The following is a 25013-nucleotide window of genomic DNA, read 5'->3' on the forward strand; positions in this document are numbered from 1 at the left end:
TTCCTGCCTTGTCACCCTTGCGCCTTCGCGCGCAACACACAGACACGGACACAGACATAGACACAGACAGGAGAGGAGAGAGTAGGAAGACGAGAGAACGAGGAGAGCAGACCAGTAGGCCGCCTCTGCATCTATTGCATCTGTTACACGACATACTCTCTTTCTCTCTCCCCAGTCTCTCGTTCACACTCACACTCCATACGCTCGCTACCTCAACTCACCTCACTCTCCTCCCTCTCCCTTTCTCCCTCCTACACCTACACGAGAGTGCTTCTATAGCCTCAATTCTACGACATCCCCCATCTCGTCGCCGCCCTGCCAGTTCTCCGCACACCGCTGTGCTGTGCTGCTTCCTCTCCTTAATTCGCAGGCACCTCATACTCGCTGCTACCATCCCCCTTCGCCCTCTTTGACAGAGTGTACCATCGCCCGTCACTCTCGCGACTTTCTCTTCCAAAATCCCTACTACGCCCCAAAACCTCCGACTGTCTCTGTCATCCAGAGTCACTTGTGTGTCGCAGCCACTTCCTTCCCGTAAGCTTTGTCTTCCCTTGGGGTAAGTCTCCTACCGAATCTCTTTCCTCTCCATCAGCTTTGCCGCTAAAACATCGCTGACAGCAGTTGCACCCCATAGACTACTAGGTGTTCACGGACTCCGATGCGACAAGCCCATTCCTTATTCTAACTTCTGTTTCTCATTCATCCATTCGCTTCCTCATCAGTTGCTGGCCTCGACCACGCTCCGCATTCGTTCCATCTTCCCCAAAGAGTTCTCTACCGAGCCACGAGTTCTCGAAACCACACTCTCCACCGTTTGACATCTTCAGACCCGCATTTGAAACATCACGACCCTTGGTTCCGTCATGAGGATTTAGCTCTGAACTTGTCTGGACTGTTTATCATTTACGCTGGATCCCTCGATACATTACCATTCATATACGCACATCTAAGTCTGTAGTACTGCCTACTGGCTCGCCCTCTATAATGGGTGTTCCCGACCCGCTCATTCCCCTGAGCGATCACTGTTCTATCGTTCACGATGGAACCCTCTATGTTTATTCCCCTGGCGGATTTCAATCACTGGAGCTGCGCGAAGGAGCAAAATGGAAGCGAATGCCCATGGATGTATCATTGACGGGCGCGGAATGTGTAAAAGTTGTACCAGGTGGAGACAACAAGGCAGCAAAACTTTATGTCGTGGGAGGATCTGTGAATGAGACGGCCGCAGGATGGGACTATCCAGGATTGATGCACTATTCATTCTCCGACAAGAAGTGGGATTGGGTGCGACCCAAAGACTTCGTTACGCAAAATCGCCGAAACCACGCGGCTACTTACCTGCCCAAGACAAATCAGCTCGTTGTATATTCTGGATCACAGACCACTGGAGACCTCGGCCCATCTTCTCAAACATTCCTCATCTCGCTCGACGCTCCCTACGGCGTGGAGAGCCGACCTTCGAACGACGCCCCTCCCTCAGTAAAACCTATCCTATTGCCATGGAGCGAGGACACTGCCGTAATGGTTGGAGGAGGTGCCACGAACCAGGCTATCTTCCTGTACGGCCCGGATGGTTGGGCCAACCTTGGTGTCTCACTAACAGAACCCATCGTCAACCAAAATGTAGTGCAATGCACGTTGGTGTCAGGAGACGATGGAAGCAAGGTGTTGGAGAAGTTCGATATGAGCAAGACACCAAACGAAGTGAGCCGCATTGCACTTCTAGAAGCAGGGGGAAAGGTTGCCCCTCCGGGAAAGACGGTTGGTGCGCCGAAGAACAAGCGCCTTACAATCAGCGATTGGCCCACATACAACAGCACGTATGCACCTGAGGTCCCTCGATCTGGCTTCTCGGTCGCTCAGGGAAGTGATGGTTTAGCTGTCATCTCTGGCGGGAGCGAGGAGGACCCTCTCTGCATCTTCGACCAGACATCGAACGCATGGGTCAATGCGACACGTCTGTTCGAAGGAGAGCAAGTGGTGCTAAAATCAACACCTTCCTCAACAATAGCCTCTTCAACACCCGCCCCTACGACTTCTGCTACGCCTACAGCGTCCGCAACTCAGGTGCCTGTTGTCCCCGCCGCACCAACCAACAAGAACAGAATGCTTACTGTGTTGGGAGCGACGCTCGGAGCCATCTTCGGTATCGCTGCCATTCTGATTCTACTTCTCTTTTGCCTCAAATACAGGAAGGCTAAGAACAAGAAGAAGGCACAGCAAAGCGGCTACATTGAGAAGGACCGACTCAGCTTTGCTGATCGCGGTGCAGAGTTCATGCATGAGGCTGGTGGTTCCGTTGGGCATAACTATTCTTCCTCCATGAACGTTTCTCAGACCTCACTGGCAATCGTCAGTGGCCAATCAGGAGGCCAACACAAACGCGGCCTAGGAAGCGACGCCAGCACGGCGGGCTTGGTGATGAAGAAGAGCCCACTTGGCTACTCGGAACCTGTGGAACTTGCCAAGTTCGATCTGAAGCCTGAACAATTGGTCGTCGCGGACGAGAAGTTGGTCAGGCAGAATTCGGGTCGTGTACAGCACAGCACCGCAAACATCAGCCGCAGCCGCAGTTCTGGCTGGAGCAAGTACTTCGCCAACAATGAAGCCACCAACCTTGCACACATGCCATCTGGACGCTCGACGTATGCTTCTGAACGTACCAGCACTGGTAGTCAATCCATGTATACCGACTCTCGCATCTACAACCACCCCTCACAAGCTATCAAGCCGCTTGAGATTCCTAAATTCGATGGCCAGCGCCTCAGTAAGGTACAAACGGGAAGCCCGACATTGGGTAATTCGAGGGAAAACCTGCCGATCCATCAGCCAATGCAGGCTGAGCTTGGAAGGGCTAACTCGAACGGTAGTTCCCGTTCTGGTCATACCCACGACGACTATTATGCGAGGGATCCAGTGAAGAGCTGGACGCCTGTGGGCGATGACGAGAGACCTCCTAGCAGTAACTACACCAATAGTATGGTCATCGAGCCTAATGCTGGTCGCAACAACGCTGGCGACGGCCAAAGCTCTTACTACGCCGACGGAACGAGCTCGTTCTATCCCAAGAGTAACTACAGTTCCTTCTACCCAGGCCAGCCCATGCTTGGTCTCAATCTCCCCGAAGATCGCGATAGCACGTTCACTATGTTCCCTGGTGCCGCGGGTATGCAAGACAAGGCTCAGCAAAGCCAGCCTTTCTACCCAGAACCCCCCCGATTCCCTGGCCAAGGAGGACCAGAAGGCCGTGAGAGCACTGTAACGGTCTTCCCTGGTGGTCCAGGTGGCCCTCAAGAGGCTGCCCCAGCGCAGAACAAAGAGTCTTTCTTCGCTGAACGTCCTCCACCGAGAATCCCTGGCTTCGGTGCCCCCGAAGGTCGCGAGAGTACTGTCACCGTCTTCCCCCATGGCGGAGAGAACCAGGACACCCGTGGTCAGACCGACATGTCATGGCTGAACCTTGGTGCCGGCAAGTGAATGCCCACAGGCCATGGGTAACCTCATCTGCATCATACGACAACTTCCACCATCCTTCTCGAAACCGGATTCAATCTCTCCCTACGATACATTTCCCACGGATTTGTTTTCACCAAGTGATTTCAAAACGGGTGTTGGCATGTCATTCCCCACCCGAAAAGCGCTTTTCCTCCTGATCATTGTCATCTCGATCTACATTCTGTTCAGTGCATGCATAGCCAGCGCCGGGCAATCGATTTCTCTCTCCATATTCTCTGTTTCAATTCTGGGATAATCAGGGCTCCCGCCCTCCTACCTACCGCTCTCTTTTCACTCGCAACACAGCCTCTTCTGTGTCTGGCACATACATAATTGAAGCTCACCGCTTCGCGACCGGTCGCTACAGATACCCGACGCCGCCACGCTCCTGCCAGCGTCAAACCATACCCCTCCCGCCGTCTGTATATACTCCTAGACCCGCAGCGCACTCTGTTCACGGCCAGATGGCGCTCCTCTCTCTCTATATTTTCATTTCTTGTCTCTCATTATTCTGACGTTACACCCTTTCATTTATCATTCTCTTGATGTTTTGTATCTTCCTAAACCATATTTGCATCATCCACCACTTTCTTGTTTATTCACTCCTCTTGTGTGTATATGGGCAGCATCATCATCATCCTCTCCTTCATCTCCAATGGCGCACACTCTTCCAGCATAGGAAGGAAGTAAAGGAAAGAAATATCTCTATTTTGTAGCTAATCCGAGCTTAATTGCCTTCGATAACGAGGCAAAACCTGGCGGCGAGCATAGTCACGCCTCTTGTTTCCCTCCCCAGTTGTTGATAGCAAGGGGGGGGAGGAAAGGGCGTTGGACATATTGAATAGTAATGAGAGAAGATAATTTAAAAAAACAACACCCAAACAACTCGTCTGTCTTGTGCGCTGTGTGATATGTGATTGTTAAATTGAGGTGATTCGACTTGCTATGAATGTACCAACATCGGTCATGTCGAATGCTACTCTATGCTTACCCCGTACGTATATACCTCAACCCTAATGACCCCTTCCTCCCTCTATGTATACGAAGGACAAAAAAGCTGCATGAAGCGAACACCCCCTTCCCTCTCTGCGTCAATCACCTACGTACTTTTATCTAGTACGTAGCCGCATTCACGCCAACCCTCCCACCATCAGACAACTGCACGACGCCATTGATGTACGCGCCCGACTTGCCCACGAGGAACAGCGCCAGCGCCGCGATGTCGTTCGCGTTGCCCTGTCTGCCCTGCGGCAGCTCGTCTGTGCCGTACTGCTTGTTCGCGCCCTGCTGGTTCATTTCTGAGGGGTAGGGGCCCTGGATTGATTCTTGTTAGCGTTGCTTGTGGCGTTGTAAAGATTGAGTGTGAGGGGGTTGAGAAGGGGGAAGGGGGAAGGGGGTAGGGGGTAGGGGGTAATTGAGAGTGACTAACTGGTGCGATGACGTTGCTTCTGATGCCCCATTGTGCGAGGTGGGTGCTCAGGATCTTGCCGACTTGTACGGCGGCTGACTTGGTTGCGTTGTATGCTAATCCTGAAGCCGAGAAGCGCCTGTGGGGGTGAATTAGAAGATTGGGGATAGATAGACAGATGGACGGATGGGTGACTATCGTACATGAAGCTCGCAACACTGGCAACGCTGATGACATGGCTGAGACGGTCGTCATCCTCATCCAGACCGAGTTCCTTCAACTTGGACCTGTCCTGCTTCCTCGCGACGCCAGCTCCCGTGACCTTCCCGGGCGCGAATCCGCGGCGCGTGTTCGCGGCCTCAAGGAGCGGGAGGAAAGCAGCAGTGACGCCGACGAGGGACTGCGTGTTGACGGCGAACGTAGTGCCCCACTCGTCGTAGCCGTCCAGGAAGGCGGCCTGGAGCTGCTCGATCGAGTCTGCCTGGTTGATGGCGGCGGCGTTCTTGGGGCCGATGACGCCTGCGTTGTTGAGCAGAACGTCGACGAATCCAACTTCCTTTTTTATCTGTGCCGCGGCTGCGGATACAGAGTCCTGGTTTGCTACGTCTGCTTGGATTGCGGTGAGTTTTGAGGCGGCGTCCTCGGGTGCTGAGGGGGAGCTCTGTAGTGTATTGATGGCATCGTCCAGGACGTTCTTGCGGCGGCCCAGGAGGTAGATCTTCGAGGCTCCATTTTGTAGCAATGCTGCGGCAATGGCTATTCCAAGTCCTGCAGATTTCAATTCAGCTGGTGTCGTTCATGCATGTTGTTTCATAGTTTCGTGATGGTGGTGGTTGTTATCAATACATAAGGGAACCGATGTGAGGGGCATTGGTGGGGTAGCTTTTGAAGTCGAATCAATGACAATGCTAAGGACGTTGTGGTACATACCGCTTCCGCCGCCGGTTATCACGACTACGAGCCCCTTGGCACTGAAGAGGCTGCTGGGGTTGAATGGGCCGTCGATATTCATGTTTTCGTCCTTGTTGTTGTTCTACAACGTTGTTTCTGGCATGGCCATTAGAAGATCGTATTTACTAAACACGCAAACCGTAAGTGGATGTCGTCATTGTAGACCTCGGAAACATTTCCGTTCGACTTTTCGGTATATAAATTTCAACTGGTCTTCTGTCTTGAGTTATTGGAAGGCATAGTGGACGATGTAATTTCTTGAATTTCTTTTTGTCTTGATTGGTCTCTGTCGCAGAATTTGCGTGTATAGCTAGACGTGACTTTTTATCAGACGTACAACGGTGATGGGTATCTCCCCTTATCCCAAATAAACGCCATAACACCCGGGCAATGCTGAACGATTTCTCGTCCATTTAACCTAATTGGTTACTGCCGATAATTTTCAGACCCTGACTCTCCGCCGAATATGCCAGCACGTAGCGGTATGGATGCCAGGCAACCTGGCTCGCAGATTTGGTAAGGTCCTGAGTATGGACGATCTCTCCGGTTTCTACATGTGCAATCTGCATTTTCTTCTCGTCATCGGCGCCTGCAACAACATAGCTGCCGTCGAAAGAAAAGTCGACACTTTTGACTGGGTTCTCGACTAAGTTGAGTGTCCGGACGCAGATCCATTCCTGGGTATCCCAGAGCGACACGAGCGCGTCGGAACCACCAACTGCTAGTGTTTCGCCACTTGGCGACATAGATAATGCGTAGCACAATGAAGTGTGCCCAGTCAGGGTTATGGGATTTTCGAAGGATGGGTATCGAAGAACCTTGACGCGCCCATCGCCATTGGTCAGGAAAAGGTGTTTACCCGACCAGTCGAACACAGAATGGTTCGTAACTATGGGCTGTTGATGTTCGGAAATGGGAGTTAGGGTGGAGCGGTCGAGTTGGATGAGTCTGTTGTCCTATTCAAATCATTAGCATAACGCTGAGCCTGTCGCTGAACTTGCGAGTACTACCTTTGTGCCCACTACTATCTCTTCACCATCCGGCCTCCACGTTATTGTGAAAGGTTCGCCGTTAACTTTGTATTCGCCCACACTAGCTTTCGACCTCACATCCCAAAAACGTATAGCTCCGTCGGCCGAACAGCTCGCCAGCTCGTTGTCATTGATGGGATGGAATTGGACGCGCTCGACGGGGCCTCCAAGGCCCTTCAACTCGGTTGAATGCCTGACATTGGGCTTGTCGGGGTTCCAAATTCGAAGTGTACGATCGGCTGCTCCAGTCGCAATGAACGTACCGCTCGCATTCCACGATAGAGTGCGAATAAAGTGCATGGCTGGGACAACTGCGCCCGGTCGGAGAGTATCCGTGTAGGTCAATGTTTTGAGTTTGGAGAAATGCGGCGAAAAAGACGCCTTTGGTAGCGATCGCCCTCGAGCCGGTGGTGCCATTTTCGAATGTTCTGTTTCTTGCGATCTCGCGGTGATCGCAGGAAGGTGTCTTTGTTGCGATAGCTTCGAACCGAATTGACTGTGCCAAGAGACAGGGATGGGCCAGACACGCCATCACGTGCGAGGACTACGCCGCCATCCACATTATTGATTCGCAACTTTTTCAATGATATATGAAGACAAGACTTGAGAACCTGAAAGAGTCTTTGAAAAACCTTTAAATTATATTACAATAATGCCATTTCCTCACATATGGAATGAAGTGATAGAAGCGAACAAAGACAGACGCAGTGCCCGAAATGGACTCAAGGCGTTCTATTCATGAGCCAGAATGTTTTATGCGGATCTAGTGCTTTGATGCGGTGTTTTAAGAACGTGTTTGATCGTGATTTATTCGACTCGGACATCGCTCCGAAGCAATGATTCCGAGATCACTGTACGTCGATTGTGCATTCTTTCTCACACCCATTCTTGATGGTACTGTTCTCGCATTGTTTCCGTTGGAGGATTCTGATAGTCAGGCATTGGGTTTGACTGAGAAGTATACATGTATCAAGGCAACTCTGTGTCGTCCTTGACACTTTGGCTTCATCGAGGACCATATCATGCCCTTTGGTGTTGGCAGTTGAACCTTTAAGCGTTCTGCTTTTGGAATCTTCCGTGTCCAGTGCGTGTAGGGCAAGCCTGAAAAGCGCGTCGTCTTGTTGAGTGCCATTGGATCGCATGACTCTAACACCACTGGAGGTCGATCGAACCGGGCTGGACTTTTGACCTGCAGGATGTTGTCGAGAGTGGTCGCCGATATGTATTCGTGTACATGGTTGCGGCCCGCCTATATGCTTCGAGTTGCAAGCTTTTCCTGCGATGGCATTTGCCGCTTTGGTGATGCCACGAATGCTATTGTCTGCTTCATTAATTGAGGGGCGGGTCCCATATCTTGAGATAACCACGGAAGACACGAATATAGCCAGATGAAATAGTGTGAATACCCTCATTGTGATAAAAGAGAAGACGTTGCGCGTTCAGAGAGACGGTGGTTAGTATGAAGGATCTATACTTGTGCCAAGTTGTTATGGGTAATGTTGGGAGCTTCCAATATATCAATCCATGGTACTGATTCAAGTTTCTCGGGATTGGAGCCTAATTGACCCTACAGTATCTTGTTGACATCCCCATAATGTATGTCTAAGAACCTGGTAAGTGGAAACAATTGACAAGATCTGAGGAAGTCACAATCAGCTATGGTGCGTGGAGTGTAGGTCATAGGTTGAACATCTTTCACTTCTATGGGATAATGGTTTGTTCGATAAGCATTCAAGAAGTCCATAGACAACAACCCTAGAGAATTGATGATGATGATGATAGGATGAAATCCGATAGGGCCCGTTGTTCATGCACGTCATGCCGCAAGGGTGGTGTGAGCTACTGTAGCGCACAGGCCATCTGAACCCTGACAGCCAGCTTTATTTCGAGCTCACCTTATCGTCTTTCGTAGAAAATCCTCGTTTATACAACACTTGTCTGCCATTAAATGATTGTTAGGTGCCAAATCCTTTTAGGAAACCCTTGACATACCTCTAAGATACAAATCTACCATCATGAGTGCTTATGGAGGCCCTGGCGGTGGTCAAAAGATCTCTAAACCAATACCGTAGGTTCCACATCCAAGAATCGCATCCCCATCCCTCGCAGTGCACGATCCCTATAGCCGCGCTGTTGCTTATTTGTACTTCATTGCAATTCCCTAAATGAAAGAACTTGAGCTGATTACTCCCTTACTTAGGCCTGAACGCGGCTCCTTTCCACTCGATCATGACGGTCAGTCTTCCGTGCACTGCGCTTGTCCGCATTGAAACGCCGTTCCATCGGTGCCAACCGTTCCCTACCTGGCTAACACTCCATTCCAGGCGAATGCAAGCACATAATGTTATCCTATCTCCAATGTATACGCTCGCATCGTGGAAGCAACGATCCGGAATGCCGGAATCTCTCGAAATCATACCTTTCCTGCCGCATGGACCGGTACGTACCTCGGATTTCCTTCTTTTCAGAGCCATGGGATATACAATCTGGGCAATCCGGCCGCCGCTACCCTCGTATGTGACGCTTGAGGTCTATCGCTCAAGCAAGGGAGAAGTCTTGTGACACCAGTCTGTCAAAGCAGCATGGACCGGGTTCGCGGGTCGCTTTTGGACAATTGAAGGGTGGGGGATCCTCACCCTCAAGCAAGGGAGAAGATCCTGCACCCTTTCATTCCTGCCATCTTGTCAAGATCTGAAACGGAGCGCCCAGATGCATCTGTCGACACTGTCAGATCGACGTCAAGTCTTCCCCATTCGTCGAGACGAACCTCCGATGTCGTCGAGAGTGCCTCCCGCCTCCACATATCTCAGCGCCTACGACATATTCTGCCACTCCACTTCTTCTGTCACACTACGTCGGCAGCATCCGAGCGGACTATTGAATTTGGACAACCCCTCCAAAATAACCCAGTTGGACTGAGCTTTTTTACTGACTAAATGCGGCGATAGGAACCTCATGGCCCATGACTCATTCAAGAATTTGGGCTTTGGCGACGGCGCCGATGGCGACGCAGCTATCCCCTCGCCAGCACTCAACTCTGCAACTGCAACCTCAACGCAAGCGCAACCACCAATCCAGCCTCACGATAAGCCCTCCAAGTCCTAAGTTGACAGCACCCCCCAGCGTATCATTGGAATGCAGGGTCTGTCAGGGTCTTGAGGTCCTGGTCACTGGTTCGGGTGCTGCCGAGCAACCGAACATCTACCGTGCCCTGCCAACTCTCCACATACATCGGATTTATCACCGCGGGCAGCGCGTTCCTTTGCACTAACCGGCAAATCTGCGTTCCGCGAAAGGGGGGGTGGGGAAGGGGGAAGGGGTTTCGGAAAAGGCAATCAGATGGGGCTGCAGATTTGACAGGTTACATTGCATGAAGCAGTGCTGTGGTGTTCTAAGGCGTCTCAAGTTGAGACAAGCACGGGTAGAGCGAGCGAGAGAGCGAGAGACAAAGAATGGAAAATCGAAGGGTTGCCCGCTTTGGAAACAAAAGGAAAAGAGGGATAGCTGCACCGAGTGACAAATAGGGAAGAGACAGCCTGCAGTTGACAGGTTGACAAGACGCAGGCATCCTTTGCGGGTTACACTTGCGCCACACCCAGTGCATCCCAAGGCGGCAGCAGTGCGAGATCAATGGTCGAAGGGGGTGAGCCACAGCGTCGGGGCGCCAACCACACAACACCTCCGCTTTCTGGTCGTACTACATCAAGAATTGAGGGAATGACAAATCTTTCTCAGTGCCTACTGAAAACTATTGTACCTTATGCCTCGAATCCATCCTGTTGCATGCCACCCCCAGCCCATCCAGTCTATACTGAGCGAAAACCAGGGACACTTACCTCTCTCTCTCAACAGAGACTGACTGACTGGCTGAATGACTCGTACCGTTTCTCCCCCGTGCACAAAAGCAAACCATCGTTCAAAGTTTTCCTATCCTACATTGGGCAATAGATCGACCGATCGCAACGACACTCAAGTGTAACCGTGTTGCTCAACCCAAACACTTGACGCCATTACCCACTACCCACTAACCCACTAACACCACCAGCCGAACCACTCAAATCGTCATCAAGAGATCAATCCGTTCCCAACAGCAGCAGCGCCCGGCCGAGAGAAGGAAGCACGAAATGGAGGTGCTGAAACGACGGGTCGAAGATATGGGAAACCAAACCCCGCACCATGGGGAGAACGGTGAACATGATGGACGGGTGGATGGTATTGTAGGGGTTTCACTGGATTGACGATGTAGTATGTAGGTAGTAGATAGAAGGCCAGGGTTTACTGGTAGGGTTGCGCGAGGAGGAACTGAATGATGGCGTAGGGTTTGGTTGAGCAGTGAACATACTACTCGTTCGATTTTCGTCGTCGAGGAGGAGCCGCCTCGTGAAGTGCAATTCGTTCATGTCTGTACGGAGTAGAGAGACGCAGACAGGCAGACAGCGTCAACTCTCCCCTCCACCTCCATCTACCTAACTTACCAAAAGTTTGCTCCTCCCCATCCCCATCCCCATCCCCTCTCACCGTGTGACCTCCCCACCACCGCCGCCCGCCTCCCAACATCTGCAGTGCCTCCATCAGAGACACCAACACCGACACTGAACAATCGTCCTCTGCATATGTACACCTCTTGTGCGTAAGAACGTTCTATAACACACATCTACTATACTCCACTGCCACTGCCACCAACTATCCACCCACACTACAGCCTCCCTCCGTCCCCCATCCCCCCAAAGTGACATTTCGTTCAAGGCAACTTCTTCCCTCCCCCATCCTTCCCCTCCCCCTACACTTTCCAACCGTATGTTCATACGTACATGTCTCAGCTCGTGCTCGCGCCCATGCACGCGCGGTTTTCCTTCCCCTCTACCGAGAGCCACAGGTCGGCAGGCGGGAAACCTACGACGCATGTCTCACTCGTCGTAGTCCTTCTTTCCTTCCTTTCCCACTGCCTAAACTGGCTCTCGGGGGAGGAGACACCCTGTCTGTCTCGGCAGCGCAGCCTTGATGTACGGCTGGTTTGTAGACATGCAAGTATGCGTCTTTCCGTCGAGCATTCTCCCTCCCCCTCGCCAAGGCCCGACGGAAGAGGAGAGGAGGGGGTTGTAACGAAACGAACGTCATTGTATCTTGTAGTTTGCTACGTAGCCCTCCTGTCCGTACCCTTGACGAGGCACATGCGCGGGAGGGAAAGTGGGAAGTGGGAGACCGAAGAGAAGAAGGCAGTGAGACACGGTGTCCCCAGGCTTTTTGCTTTTTCATGCGGCATCCCGTTGATGGTGTGCTTGTGCTTGTGCTGTCGGTCGGTCGGTCGTGCGTGCGTGGGCGGGGTTGAGTTGCTGCTTTTGATTTATGGTGAGATGTGTAGGCGTCTACGTCTACGTCTAAATCTACTGGGAAATACGGTGGTGAGTGACTTGACTGGTGTGTGTGGGTACTGCCTCAGCGGCAGACGGGCCGGGCGTGTGAAGGCAGGACAAGGCTGGGTAAGGTGAGGCTTTCAAGATAGCATCCGCGGATGGCATGTTTTTGAAATGACCACCGCAGATGAGCGAACAGCGTGCGTGGGGTCTGTGGAGTCGTCATATGCTAAGGAAACTTGACTCTGTGTCTCTCTCTTTCCCTTCTTCCCCATTATGCTCGGCCGTTCATGCAATCGTTCCCAACTTTCCTAGGATACACTGATAGATTGCCGGCTGTGAACTGCACCTGAGGCAAAAAGTAACCCACGCAAAAGAGGCAAAGGAGACGGAAAAGGTGATGCGTACTACTCACAGCCTACCTATCCTCCCCTCCTGGTTCTCTCGTTCTGTTACGAATCCCCATAGATACCACCCATGTACACAGCTTCTTACCAAGCAGACAGACAGACTCCCCTCCCCAACAAAAAAAGCAAACGTAGCGTACAGACGCACACCCTCTCTCCCTACCCATGCTTCCTCCCCATTCTCCCAGCAGAGGGACGTCCACAAGCCATGCACCGACGTCCCCCTGGCTACCTAGGAACGCTCCCATCCCTTCTCTCCTGCCCATTCCTGTACGGCTGTGCTGAAACTGCACTTCCACTTGCACTTTCACATCAGAAATGTGCACCTTTTGGCATTCATCCTTTCTTCACTTATTCTTCCTGTGTGCATACATACATGCATACGTACATAATCCAACAGTGAGGCGGACAAAAGCCGCACAGGGAAGGACGTTCAGAAGCACCCACTCACTGTAGCCTGCGCTCACCCACTCACCCACTCATTGCGAAGCAAAAAGGGACAAAAAGGCAAACTGAGTGTTGGATGTACCGGACTGGGCTGGCTAGGCACCACCGCCCTTGACAAATTCACATAACCAGTCAGTCCTGAGGCTGCCATTTCGTGACTACGAGGGTGTTCTGCTTCCTTCCTTCCAGGCAGCGAATAGCAGGCGAGTAAATAGCACGTCAAGAAGGTAGCAGGCAACACAGTGTTCAATGCAGATCGAGGTCATGGCATGTTTGGAAATTGTATAGCATTGTTCCTTTGGCAGACGTACGAGAATTATAAGGAACTGTGTGTGTGATAGATGGAAAAACCCTGACCCCTAAACCCGAAATCCGGTGAAAACCAAACCAAAACAAAGGGGTGGGGAAAGACAATAGTAGCAAAAGCACATAGAACATGAGATTCCATAACCATAATTCAAATAGAGATCCTTCGGAACAGTGACCCACACAATGCGCCGTGTATATGAGATCAGGAATCCGGTCCTTATCCGAGTATGCACGGTGCTTCGTAGATTGCCACTGCAAGCGCCTGGTATGACCACGATTTCCATTGGAAAAGGTTGGTCAGCACAAATGAAGAAGTGGAGAGGTAAATGCAAGTATCGGAGAGTACAAGAATGCCATGAACCGAGAAATAGGCGCGCAACAATGAGAGAATGAAAAACCTATATCGCGTTGACCGAAAAATTCATGTATAAAGAGATATAGCTAGTGGGTGAAAATAAAGGAACTCCAGACCTTGCCGGCGGTAACACGGCTAGGGATATGCTTGCTGCTTACTCCAAACGACGCCGAAGTTGATGAAATGGTGTAAGACGTGATAGATTATGTAACGAGATGGGTATGAAGACGCAAAAGTTCGCGCATAGACCGTCGTGTGCCAGCAAGGACGGTACGTCATGGACCTCCAGCCGAGGCTGGTGAAATGGAGCGTGCGGTCCAAGGACGAATGAGACGGCGTTGTGCCCTATCATCATTCCAGCGATGCGGAGCAAGAGGCCTTTGGCGTGCAAAGGGCATGGTCTATTGGTTTGCCGTGTGCAGGATCTGGGTGGGGTATCGCTGTAGGGTATCAGGGGAAGAATCGCAGGTGGAAATGACAACAATGAGAGTCGCTTCTGTGTGTGTATGTGCTGACAGAGCCTTGCACGTCTAACAGTGAGCATGGTATGGGACGATCAGCCCATGTCCATGCCATACTCGTCTTCCTCTTTCAAGCTGAAATTGCCGTTGGAATTACCGCCTTGCGGGCTCATCCAGTATTGCTGGTTGTTATTGTTGCTTGCGGAGTTCGATCCACTGCCGGTGCTCTGCATGCCAGGGCTCAGACTTTGTGGTGAGATCTGGTTGAGAGGCTCCCCAGCAAGGTTGGTGTGTTTGGGTACTCGCAAGCCAGAGCCTGGCCCACGTGAGTACTTGAAGTTGCCCGCACCGTTCCTTTCTACGGCTTCGACCAGCTCAGTTCGCATTCGTCGCTCCTCCTCAGTCTCTTCGGAGTTCCATTCCTCGCCCGTAGCCTGTTGAAGGCGTGCACTCAGCTCGTCAACCTCATTGAGCTTCTTGTACAGCATCCACATGAGATCACGGGTCCAGCTGACAGCGCCATTCAGGATGTCACCCTTGTTAGGGCCCTTGTCTTTGTCCTCGATTGGGAGGCCTGTTGTTATGGCACCGGCAGCTCGTCGGCCACCGCCAGCAAGCAGTGACGTGGCTTGTGGAGGTGACATGCCAGTCGCACCCAACGTAGGAGATAGAGGACCGTTGTTGTTGATGTGCTTTCGGATCTTCTCATCTTCAAGTCGATGCTGGGGGACAAGACGAGACAGATCATGGATGCGCTCGTTTATATTGTCTCTCCTGCGGCGTTCGACAAGGTTATGTGACTCGCGTCGACGACGCTTCTTTGCATCCTGCGTCTGTCCAATGTCAACCTTGGTAGGGAGAGATGCGTGCTTTCCAGAGTGCATGACCTCTGAGATCTGCTGGTGATGATGCAAGGCAGCATTGTGCGGCGACTGCGTGGGTGAATCGATCCACGAATGGGCACTACCAGGCGTGTTGTCCCACTGGCTGGATGCACTCTTCTGGTGTCGATGCATGTTGGTCATGATAGGTTGAGATGCGAAGTTACCCGAATCAGGGGTACCCAGATGGAGACCTCCTACTCCTAGAGAAGGAGTCTTAGGAGACATTGGGCTGCGATTGTCTGATCCGTTCCGGCTCATAGGGGCGGGCATCTGCTGGCGACCTAGCCTGCCAGCCATGGAGGCAGGGAAGGCCATCCGCTGCGGCGTAGATTGATATTGAGAGAAATCGAAGGCTTGAGGTTGAGTGAATGGGCTCTGGATGGGAAGATCATCGGGTGTGTTGGAATAGATCTGCATACTGGGGTTCCCGGATGCCTGGCCATTCGTATGGCCTTGGAAGAACCCATCCTGGTCTTGACCGAAGCCATTGAAGCCGGACTGATGGTCAAGATTGCCTAATGAGTCGGCAAGTTCGTCGTCGGCAATACCAGCACCTCCCGGAATGTAGCTAGTAGAGCCACCGAATTGACCGTTCATGTTGAAGCTACCGGTCATGGTGAGGTCAGAAGGGTTGATGCCACCCACATTATCGTGGGCGCCGAATTGTTGGTTGTTGAACTGTTGGTTCATGTCGAACCCGTTGTGAGACATAAAGCGGTTTGGGTTATTGAAATGCAGGTCTTCAGTCTCTTCTTTGATGAATGGTGTTGGAGAGCCAGTACCGGCCATGCTGTTACTGAAGAAATTATCGTCTAGGATATCGTCAGAATCGAATCGAGGATCCAATCTCGAGAGGGTCTTCTGTGGGGAGTAGGAGGAAGGAGGGGTGAAAAGGGGGTCCGCTTGAGGGACAGTCAGTATGCTTTCAAGCAACATGAGGAAACGAGTGAAGGGGTAGTCGATGGAAGGGTTATGGGCAATAAGTGAAGGGTCGAGATGTGATGGTTAGATATATACAATTGGGGGTGGGGTTCAGGAAGGGCAGACCGATAAGGACGACCCGGTCTGAGCCGAAGACAATTCTGCCTCCACCAAGAGGTAGTATCACAAGTAGCGGTAGCCCCATGACGGGAGCTGGGGATGTGACGAGAGGCGTACTTACTGGCTGCTGGCATCACTGTTGCAGTGACCCCGGAATGTGGATAGGTGAGCCCGAGGCCCGATGCTGGTCCCGGGTCTCAAGGATCTGAAACAATCTCTCTTCGACCCAACCGAGTGATCAAGGAATGTACACTCGCTGGCTTGCAGGTCGAGTGCAGCACGAGATGGGTTGTGACCCTCTGAAAGCCTTGAAAAACGATTGCTCGACTTCTGTCTCTGGGAAACACAAGAACAATTCGAGCAAGCTAGGCGTGCTCGTCTAATGGTTCTGTTAAATTAGGCAGAGCACTGTTCTCTCGAGGGGATTTAGAAAGTTTGTTCTGGAAGACAAGCATTAAGACCGCGGTTCTACAGTCGATATGGGGAATGTTTAAGCTCACCTAGGCGTAGGCTGTGGGGTGTATTGTATGTCTTTGGAAAGCCTTCAAGGGTGTGTAGTTCCCAGGCGGGTGGGAAGTGACAAGAGGGTTGATAAGCGGAGTGAAACAGCGAGAAGTAGGGGGGCAGTTTGCTCGTGGCTGTGTCTCTATTAAGATGTCAGCGGCAGCTATCCACCAAGAGTTGTTGAGCGGCTGCAGGCGAGTTGCATAGGCAGTGGCGCAAAGGAATAGTAACGAGTACGGCGGAGGGCTGCCGCCCTGCACTGTAGTGGATCCTGTGTAACGGGAACCAAAAGCAGAGAAACAGTTGGGATCTTGCCGGTAACACAGTAGAGGAGGATCCGCTTGGGATATTGTGCTACAGCTTGACGGTGGGCGGCGAGCACACCCTGTTGCGAAAGTGCAGCAGCAGCAGTAGCAGCAATTTTTCCCCAACTTCGCCAGAGACCCAGCAGAAGGGATAGAAGGGCAAATAGTCCTTTGGTGAGTCTCCCTCTGATCACGTCCACATGCGCTTAAAGGGCAATGGGGTTGTTGCGCAAGTACGGAGTAGGTGGAAGGAGGTATGAAAGGAAAGTGCGGATGGCTGACTCACTCACCTTAACACAGACAAAAAGACGCAGGCCGACAGGCAATTACGACCAATTAGGGATATCGCTGGCGAGCGCAAACAAAGCGTAGTAAGATTCAAAAGTGAATTGGAGACCTGCGGTAGTATGGTGGAATATATTGCTGGTATGGCTGCGCGCGGTGGGTGGTGGAGGAAGGGAGGTGTGGGCAGCAAACGCAGGCGGTGGAGGACGAGGCAAGTCGGGGGAGAGGCGCGGAAGTGTGGCTCGGCTTGGCTTGTTCGATTCTGAGAGAAGTGGATTGGAAGAAGCACCTAGGACAGGACAGGATCCTCGGAATCTGAAGACAGATAGGAGGAGGACGTAGAGGAAGAGGAGGACAGAAGCCTGTGGTCGATCAAAAGGTAGATTGATTGTATTTCGGTTGGACAGCGGGGTAGGTGGTGGGCGTTGACTCTGGAAAGAGGGTTGTGTGCGACGTGGGTTAGAATGCGGTAAGGTATGGTATGTATCGTATCGTATGGAGGGAGAGAGGGAGGGAGGGAGAGTGGAGAGTGGAGAGAGAGTACGAGGTAGACGGATATAGGGATGAATGTGCGTGTGTTAAGTGTGTAAGAGAGTGTGTGTAGTGTGTGGTGTACACTGTAACTAACTACAATGTACGAAGTACACTACACTACTAATGTCGGTGGTGGTGGTGGTGGTGGTGGTCTGAATATAGTTTAGGTGGGTGGGTGTGGGATGGGATGCGCCGACTGGGTTCCCTCTATGAAGCGGGTCGCAATGGCGGGGTTACGACGGTTTGTGTGAGGCGAAGATCACACAGGCGCGCATACACAAACTCCGGATAGTGATGGAGTCGTATGTCGTCGCAGAGTGGGAGCGTAGAGGATAGATGAGGGATGAGAGGAGGAGGTGAGGAAGAGGAGGAGAAAGAGGAAGAAGAGGAAAGGGCGAGAGGAAGGGCAAAAAAAGGAAAGAGAGGAGGAGGTGGAAGTGTTAGGTAGAGCGAAGAGGCCGACGTTTAGGGAGGACAAGAGTAGACGAGAGACAAGAACCAGTCCCAGTCCCAGTCCCAGTCCCAGTCCCAGTTCCAGTGGTAGCCAAAGGACGAGGTACCTATGAGGTACCTATGAGGCACCTTGGTAGATAGGCTGTAGGTTACTGGTAGTCGGGGTACCTGGGTCACCTATAGGTAACTATTCGTAGGGTGAATTTGGCTGAGAATATTGGCTGTGGCTGTTGTAGGCGGTGAGGGATTGTCGTCTAGCCCAGGGCCGGAGAAAGACTGGCCACAATGACGGAGTAACGAGGCAATGAATAATTAGAACGATCTTTGTCGCTCTTTCTCTCCAATACCGGTACTGGTACTGGTAGTAGATAGTAATTATTATTATTACTATTACTCTTCCCACAGGTCACTGTACGGAGTATGTACTGTGTAATGAATGATGCAGTCAGTCTGTCTGTGTCTCGCGGGTAAGAAGGTAACAGGACAAGCAGGGAACACTGGACTGGGGAAAGGGTCCTCCGAGCGGTGCGAGCGGCGGGAGGGAAGGGTGCACCGCCAAGAGAAACGCCGATGTTCACCAACGAATCAGAGTGGAGCACCTACGGCGGATTGGCAGTCGAGGTAGACAATGCAGACAGATGCAGACAATCGCAGGCGATGCAGGCAGGTCCAACGCGCGATGCAGCCGATCCTCTTCTTAAACCTTTCAGCTAGACCGAGGAGAGGCGGAAGAGATGATGGAGGTGGTCGGGGCGCTTGAAACGGCAAAAAGGGAAATCAAGCTGATGAGGGATGATGGATGATGCTGAGGATGATGTGATGCGATGTGCCCGTCAGTACAGTACAGGAAAGTACTATACTATACTATACTATACTCTACTATCCTTCCCGTCTATTGTCAGTCAGGTAACTAGGTCTCGGTCCGGGTCCGTCTGATGTAAGTCGTATCGGTCGATGATGATTACTATTGCGCGACAGTAGTAGTGGTGAGTAGAAGAAGTCTTGAATGGTGGTAGTAGTAGAAGTAGTAGCTGTACCGGTAGGCGTCATGAAACAAGTCTGGTTGGTATTCCTGTGGAGAAGATCGGTGGAGGTAGGTATGTGTATGTGTATGTGTATGCGAATGTAGCTGTGCATGTATTGTGCAGATGGAGTCGTAGATGGATTGGTTGTGCTTGCTTGAGCCTTGTAGGTACACACACACACGTACTGTACGAGATCTCAATAAGATATCACTTTAATCGTAAGAAGCCGAGCATGCAAGCGACTGGACGAGGCGGGATCCCGATATCAATTTATACTTTCCGTTTCCAACCTGGAGCCGCGCTCACTTGCCTGCTCGCTCGCTCAAATCGATCAATAGTCAGTCAGTCCTATGCCTTGCACCCTACACCTACACACTCCACTCTATCTACTGTCCAAGGTCCATGACGGTGTGTGTGTGTGTGTGGGCATGCTTGGGTGAGCGATAGATAGTGAGGGTGTGCGTGTGTGTGGCTCATACCCATCTGGCGCAGGCCTCCCAAATGCCTTTCGCCTCCGAGCCCTGTTATCCATGTTGAAAGAGAGGGTCATCTGTTAGCACCATCAAAGCAACATATCAGGAAGTGCCATTTCTTGTCTCAGCTCCCCCCCCCCTCCTCCTCCTCCTCCTCCTCCTCCTCCTCCTCCTCCACCTCCTTCTCTACTACCCCCCTAAAAGGACAACCCGGCTGCTACTTGAGAGAGGGCGCAATGTGACTCATTCCACACCAGGACAATAATGCTCTCAGATGTCCGCCCATCCATTCTACGATAACTTTGGCATCTGCTTGACTCGGAAATCATGGATATCGATAGCAATCCACCATCTGTACCGGCATTTCCCCTCCCCCCCACCCACACCAAACCCATATATTTCATAAACGCCTGCATCCTACGGTAGTCTGCGACTTGGCGATTACCTTGATATTGTGCGGACTGTGTAGTCCTGCAGGCCTGGTCGGGCAGTACGTTAGGTAGAGTATAGTTAGCACAGGTGGTTATGCAAGAGGCATGGGCTGCACCGCGTTAGGCATAGGCATACAGCAGCAATCTAATCGCATGTATAGGAAAAGCATGTACGATATGTACGACTTTCCTGTGCTGTGTATCTACTCATGCTACTTCTGTGTAGGTAGGTAGGCAAGTTGGGTAGTAAGTTAGCATTGGGTTTGGAGTACATAGATCAGGTTTAGGTAGTTAGGTAGGTGGTAGGCAGAGTAGACTGTAGTCTGTAGCGTACATACTGTGTAGTCTATCCGAACAAGATCCAAGCCAAGCTCACCCCGGGGACCCCCTAGTGCATCATCACTCACCACCACTGCTACCACCACCACCACCTCCACCTCCACCTCCACGACCAACTCCATTGTCTATCTGTCCATTCTGCACACCATCTCCCTTCACCACCCCTCCTCCAATCGTCCTCGTCGACTCCATACGTCTCGGCCAATCATCTCGGACACGGGCTTCTCGGTTATCCTCCTACCCCAGCGCTCCCCGACATCGTGTTTCTCGTCGCGTCCTACACTCTCGACTCCTAAATCACAAGCCTGCTACTGAAACCCTTCTGTCTCGCATTCGCCCATTGGATCCTGCCTCCCCAGGTGCTAGAAGATCATCTGCACAAAATCTTCCGTTGCCGCCGCGCGGTGGACCTTCTCTATACCGTAACATAACGTCCTGTCTGTGTTGCCCGTGCCGCCTGTCCTTCCGCAGTCCCCGTCTGCTCCTAGAGGCTGCCTGGCGAGTACACGACCGTGCCCCTAAAGGAAACTCATAGGCAACCTCTGGCCATAAAAGGATACTTGTATCAGGCAAGATCAACTCTGCGCCGCTGCGAACGATATCTGTGCCATACTCTTTGCACACCTACACGAAAGCCACACCTGGGAACGGGGACTGGGCTTATACATCAGCCTACTTTCTAGGGTGGGGCACACGGCAGCTACCCTAGCCTGGATATCCTGCGTCGCCTGCTGCGGCTCTCCAGAAGCTTTCCTGCTACCTTCCGGCTTCTTGCTCTTCGGCCATAGTCCATCTTTGCGGCACCAAACAGGCTTTCTCACCTACCCTGTGGACCATCCTTACCCCGTGGCCTCAGATATCACCCACGTCCATTAGCACATCCAGTATGGCGTCCGCCTCTTTCCGGGACTCGATGAACTCGCTGGGATGGAGTAGAAGGGACGCGGAGGTCCCCGTGAACACCTCGTCTCCCACCATTCTGGGCCGACTTCAAAACATGAACCCGTTTGGTTCGGGTGGCTATGTCAGGCTTCCCACCACTGAGAATCCCGGTGCTCCCCTACCGGCACCAACGCGGAGAGAAGAGGAAGAAGGGTGGTTTGCGCGTAAGTTCGCCCTTTCGTTCTGTTCAAGGTGGCAAAGATTATGCAGGCATTTTGATATCTTTGTTTCCCCCCTTCTCCAGCACTCGCAACCGTAACTCTCTTGTTCTGGTGCACACCAGGGAAGAGGAGCGTCGTTCTGCCTTGGAAATACTCCAAGCAATTATACGAAGCCCCAAGCCTCATGACCATTCGGTGAAGGAGAGACGCATGTATACATACATACACTAGCTCCTCCAAATCTTGAACAGTTGCCTGAGCACTTGGTGTACTGGGCTCCCATGGCTTCACAAAGGCATACTCGTTGGCCTTGATTTCACGGCCTCTGATCCATCAGCTGGCTTATCACTGCATCGATCGACAGCACAACGGTGACAGAAGGGAGTTCCTGCGTATAGCCGTGGTCGCAGGAAACCTGCATATTCGTCCGCCGCCAGTATCATTTTGAACACTGCTAATCCCGATGTCTCATAGTTAGCCGGTGGGATCGACTCCTCGTCTTTGGCGGCCTGCTTGTGTCCGCTTTAGCCATGTTCGCAGTGTGCTTTGCGTTAATGTTTACACCTGTTTTCATCGTGAAGCCCAGGAAGTTCAGCATCTTGTAAGTGGAAATCTCCATTGTCTCCTTCGACCACCACCACAACAACAAATGAGAGTTGCTCTACGACCACCCAACGCTGTCGGTCACCAGGATGCGCTGCAAAGCTCCCCCAGCGCAAGCCCACGATAGTCTATCACTCAGCTCATGGTCTACTTGACATCCTCTCCGCGGAGCTTCCTAAGCAAAGAGGCAGCGAATAGGCACATCTCCTTTGATGTGCCACCCATGACCCTTCTCATCCACGTTAGATCGAGGTTCAAGACCCTTTATCGATCATGCGCGGGAGACAGAGACAGGGGCGCTGTGGTGGTGTGCTTCGTCCGACTTCCCTTATTTCATGGATCGTCCCTTTGAAGCCGTAACAGTGTGCTAACAATGTGTTTCTCTGACTCAGGTGGACGATGGGCTCTGTCCTTTTCCTCTTAGCCTTTGCTGTTTTGAACGGTCCTATACAATATGGTAAGCCCTTCAGCCTCAAGATGGCTGGCTGTCCCTGCGTTCGAGGCCTTCCATTTGCGTGAGGCACATAGCTAACTATCGCATTTCTGCGTAGTCCAACATCTCATTTCTGGCCCAAGGCTGCCATTTACGGCAGCTTATTTTGGCAGTATAGCTCTCACTCTGTATTGTTCCCTTGGGGTAAGTCTTGCACCCTGATCCCTGACATTGGGCCCCTACACACTACACCCTGCAAGCGTTGAAATCAATGCACACTATGCATATCCCGCGCAAACCCTGTCGCACGTCTTTCCCCTCCCTCCTTCCATTCCCCACGCTAGGCTTATCGATTGTCGTTTGAGACGCGTTCACTGACTGAATGTCCTCGTGACGACATAGCTCCACAGTACGATCCTAACTTTTCTGGCGTCGCTCGTGCAGCTGATTGCTCTTGTCTGGTATCTTGTATCATATTTCCCCATGGGATCAACAGGTTTACGGTTTGCTGCGCGCTTTGGTGGAAACCGTGTCTCCGCCTGGATGAACGATTAGGCAACGTCTCGCGAGACAAAGCACTGCATCTTCACCGTGGAAGAGAGACCTGCGATGGATGGTGGTGGCTATATTCCTATAGGTGTGGGCGACGCGTTACGCGTCAAACAAACAATGTACTCCGTACTTGGCAACCCTGCATCGTTTGAAGCAAACATCTCACCGTCAGGGATCCTGGATTCGGAAACCAGGTCTATCACGTCGCATCATCACGCACGCGGCGATCTGATACTAATCTCACTCTGTGTTTCTCGCCTTTGATTGATCAGCATCCTATACACCTGCATGCAAAACTGCAGAATTGTGGTGGCACACCCGAGAGCGCCAGCCAGGAAGGCCTTAGGCGCAACACCGGTGCGATGCGCCTTGTCTTTCCCTGCTTCCTCGCTCGCCCGCAAGCAATCAAATATACGTGATGATTGCGCTTCCGAGCAGCCACCTTGTATGAGTCGGATTTCGGCAGCATTGCACAGCTTTCTGGCATCTGTAGCAGTCATGAGTGCAAATCGCGATCATGGTGGCATCCCGTGACCGCGTTGCGAGAAAGCCCTCTTGGTCCATCTGTTTCACTGTCCCCTTGGCGTTGTTGCTTCGGGCAAACTCGTGAGTGAGAGATGCCCTGCCCTATCTATCGTGCTAGTTCGAACCCTTAGAGCGTTGAACCTGGAACGTCTAGCGAACTGTACTAATGGTGTGAATTCCCTCTATGGATTCAATCATACACCGATCAGGCAAGAACGCGCACCGGTCCAGCAACCACCGGGCTCATCGTCCGGTCTTGTGCACGGCAACCGCTGCACCCGCCCTGCAAATATACGGTGAGAGAGAGAGAGAGAGGTTCGAAGTGCTATCGTGAACTAGTAGTTATAGTGTCGTAGATATCCGGCATCCTGCGGTCGCTTCCAGACCTGCTCGATGGTTACGGGATCTACGAAAATGCAACATAGCTCTTATCAATAGCGGCCGGGGCAAAGATCCGACCCAACCCTCATGTGGAGCATCAACTATTCATGATGTTATCAAGCAGCAGCAGCAGCAACAATAATGGAGGGTAGTGGTGTAGGGGGTGGTTGCAGAGACCTCATGATCCCGCTTTACTCATTGATAATCGTCTGAGGTGGTGTAGAGCGCGAGCCAGGGTCGGTTGATGGTGTGGACTACTCTCCGTACACAAATTGCATTTCCCCGCATTCGGTCTGCAGAGTGCTACACTACACTTGCGGGTTCGCTCTGCGAACGCCACAACGTGGGAAGGGAAAGCGTACGCAATTAGGAAGCGTAGGGGACCTAGCGATCTGCTCTCCGCTTCGTCATAGAACTATCAGAAAACGGATGATTTTCGCCTTTTGATATGCAGGCTTGCGGCGGGGGAGAACAGGGCAGGGCCCCCCCAATACTGGTCGTATGCGGACTGACGTTCCGGAGCTCGCGGCGCGCGTCGTAAGTCGTCGTCGTCGTCCGCCAACGTCGTCTTTAACGAGCTGACGCTTTACGGAGGCGTTGAAAGGTGCATCGCGAACGACCGAAAGGAGCTGTGCCAATACTTAATACGGCTCATCTGTGTGCAACAATAGTGTTGGAATCATAGGTTAACTAAGGCCTTAATATCAAAGAAGGCTAGCTATCCCTTCTTAATTAATTAACTTTTCTATTTTTATTTTGACAGATTGTAAGCTTAGGCTTAATACTTGTGCTTTTCGTGATTTTGATTCTGAGGAGAATGCCTTGTAGAGCCTTCCGCCACCAGTCTCTAGCTGTGGTTGTCGTTGCAACACAAATTATGCCACCAACCCCATGTGGCATTTGGTATTGACGATAAACTCCAGG

At 51.9% G+C, this 25013-nt stretch overlaps 8 protein-coding genes across 8 annotated transcripts; 3 read left to right on the forward strand and 5 right to left on the reverse strand.

The window, feature by feature from the left end:
- The first annotated feature begins 634 nt into the window (after nt 1–634).
- On the forward strand, nt 635–3758 carry BU24DRAFT_106609 (uncharacterized protein). The gene has a single exon (XM_033520755.1). The coding sequence runs from the start codon at nt 985–987 to the stop codon at nt 3475–3477; it is 2493 nt and encodes an 830-aa protein (XP_033387200.1). The 5' UTR covers nt 635–984; the 3' UTR covers nt 3478–3758.
- A 611-nt stretch (nt 3759–4369) lies between these two features.
- Nucleotides 4370–7431, reverse strand: BU24DRAFT_385590 (WD40 repeat-like protein). The gene is made up of 7 exons (XM_033524884.1): nt 6865–7431; nt 6285–6810; nt 6064–6128; nt 5834–5924; nt 5107–5671; nt 4925–5042; nt 4370–4809 (listed from the first exon to the last, which is right to left on the reverse strand). The coding sequence occupies exons 1-7, from the start codon at nt 7300–7302 to the stop codon at nt 4609–4611; spliced, it is 2004 nt and encodes a 667-aa protein (XP_033387201.1). The 5' UTR covers nt 7303–7431; the 3' UTR covers nt 4370–4608.
- A 108-nt stretch (nt 7432–7539) lies between these two features.
- BU24DRAFT_418422 (uncharacterized protein) lies at nt 7540–8330 on the reverse strand. The gene has a single exon (XM_033526978.1). The coding sequence runs from the start codon at nt 8295–8297 to the stop codon at nt 7734–7736; it is 564 nt and encodes a 187-aa protein (XP_033387202.1). The 5' UTR covers nt 8298–8330; the 3' UTR covers nt 7540–7733.
- Nucleotides 8331–8803: 473 nt separating this feature from the next.
- BU24DRAFT_418423 (cytochrome c oxidase assembly protein COX19) lies at nt 8804–10200 on the forward strand. Its single transcript, XM_033526979.1, has 4 exons — nt 8804–8953; nt 9086–9120; nt 9210–9324; nt 9834–10200. Exons 1-4 carry the CDS (start codon nt 8901–8903, stop codon nt 9988–9990), a joined length of 360 nt encoding a protein of 119 aa, XP_033387203.1. The 5' UTR covers nt 8804–8900; the 3' UTR covers nt 9991–10200.
- Nucleotides 10201–13799: 3599 nt separating this feature from the next.
- Nucleotides 13800–14380, reverse strand: BU24DRAFT_106756 (uncharacterized protein). Its single transcript, XM_033520756.1, has one exon. It carries the CDS (start codon nt 14299–14301, stop codon nt 13912–13914), a length of 390 nt encoding a protein of 129 aa, XP_033387204.1. The 5' UTR covers nt 14302–14380; the 3' UTR covers nt 13800–13911.
- Nucleotides 14314–16038, reverse strand: BU24DRAFT_341379 (uncharacterized protein; the record flags this gene model as incomplete). The annotated part of the gene is made up of 1 exon (XM_033523272.1): nt 14314–16038. The coding sequence occupies one exon, from the start codon at nt 16036–16038 to the stop codon at nt 14314–14316; it is 1725 nt and encodes a 574-aa protein (XP_033387205.1).
- Nucleotides 16039–19528: 3490 nt separating this feature from the next.
- Nucleotides 19529–19850, reverse strand: BU24DRAFT_106770 (uncharacterized protein). The gene has a single exon (XM_033520757.1). The coding sequence runs from the start codon at nt 19797–19799 to the stop codon at nt 19632–19634; it is 168 nt and encodes a 55-aa protein (XP_033387206.1). The 5' UTR covers nt 19800–19850; the 3' UTR covers nt 19529–19631.
- A 1353-nt stretch (nt 19851–21203) lies between these two features.
- Nucleotides 21204–23291, forward strand: BU24DRAFT_106775 (SFT2-domain-containing protein). The gene is made up of 5 exons (XM_033520758.1): nt 21204–21598; nt 22070–22196; nt 22591–22655; nt 22750–22835; nt 23034–23291. The coding sequence occupies exons 1-5, from the start codon at nt 21379–21381 to the stop codon at nt 23184–23186; spliced, it is 651 nt and encodes a 216-aa protein (XP_033387207.1). The 5' UTR covers nt 21204–21378; the 3' UTR covers nt 23187–23291.
- The last annotated feature ends 1722 nt before the right edge of the window (nt 23292–25013 follow it).

Source organism: Aaosphaeria arxii (assembly GCF_010015735.1).
Source record: "Aaosphaeria arxii CBS 175.79 unplaced genomic scaffold BU24scaffold_2, whole genome shotgun sequence".
In the NCBI taxonomy this organism is placed as follows: Eukaryota; Fungi; Ascomycota; class Dothideomycetes; order Pleosporales; genus Aaosphaeria; species Aaosphaeria arxii.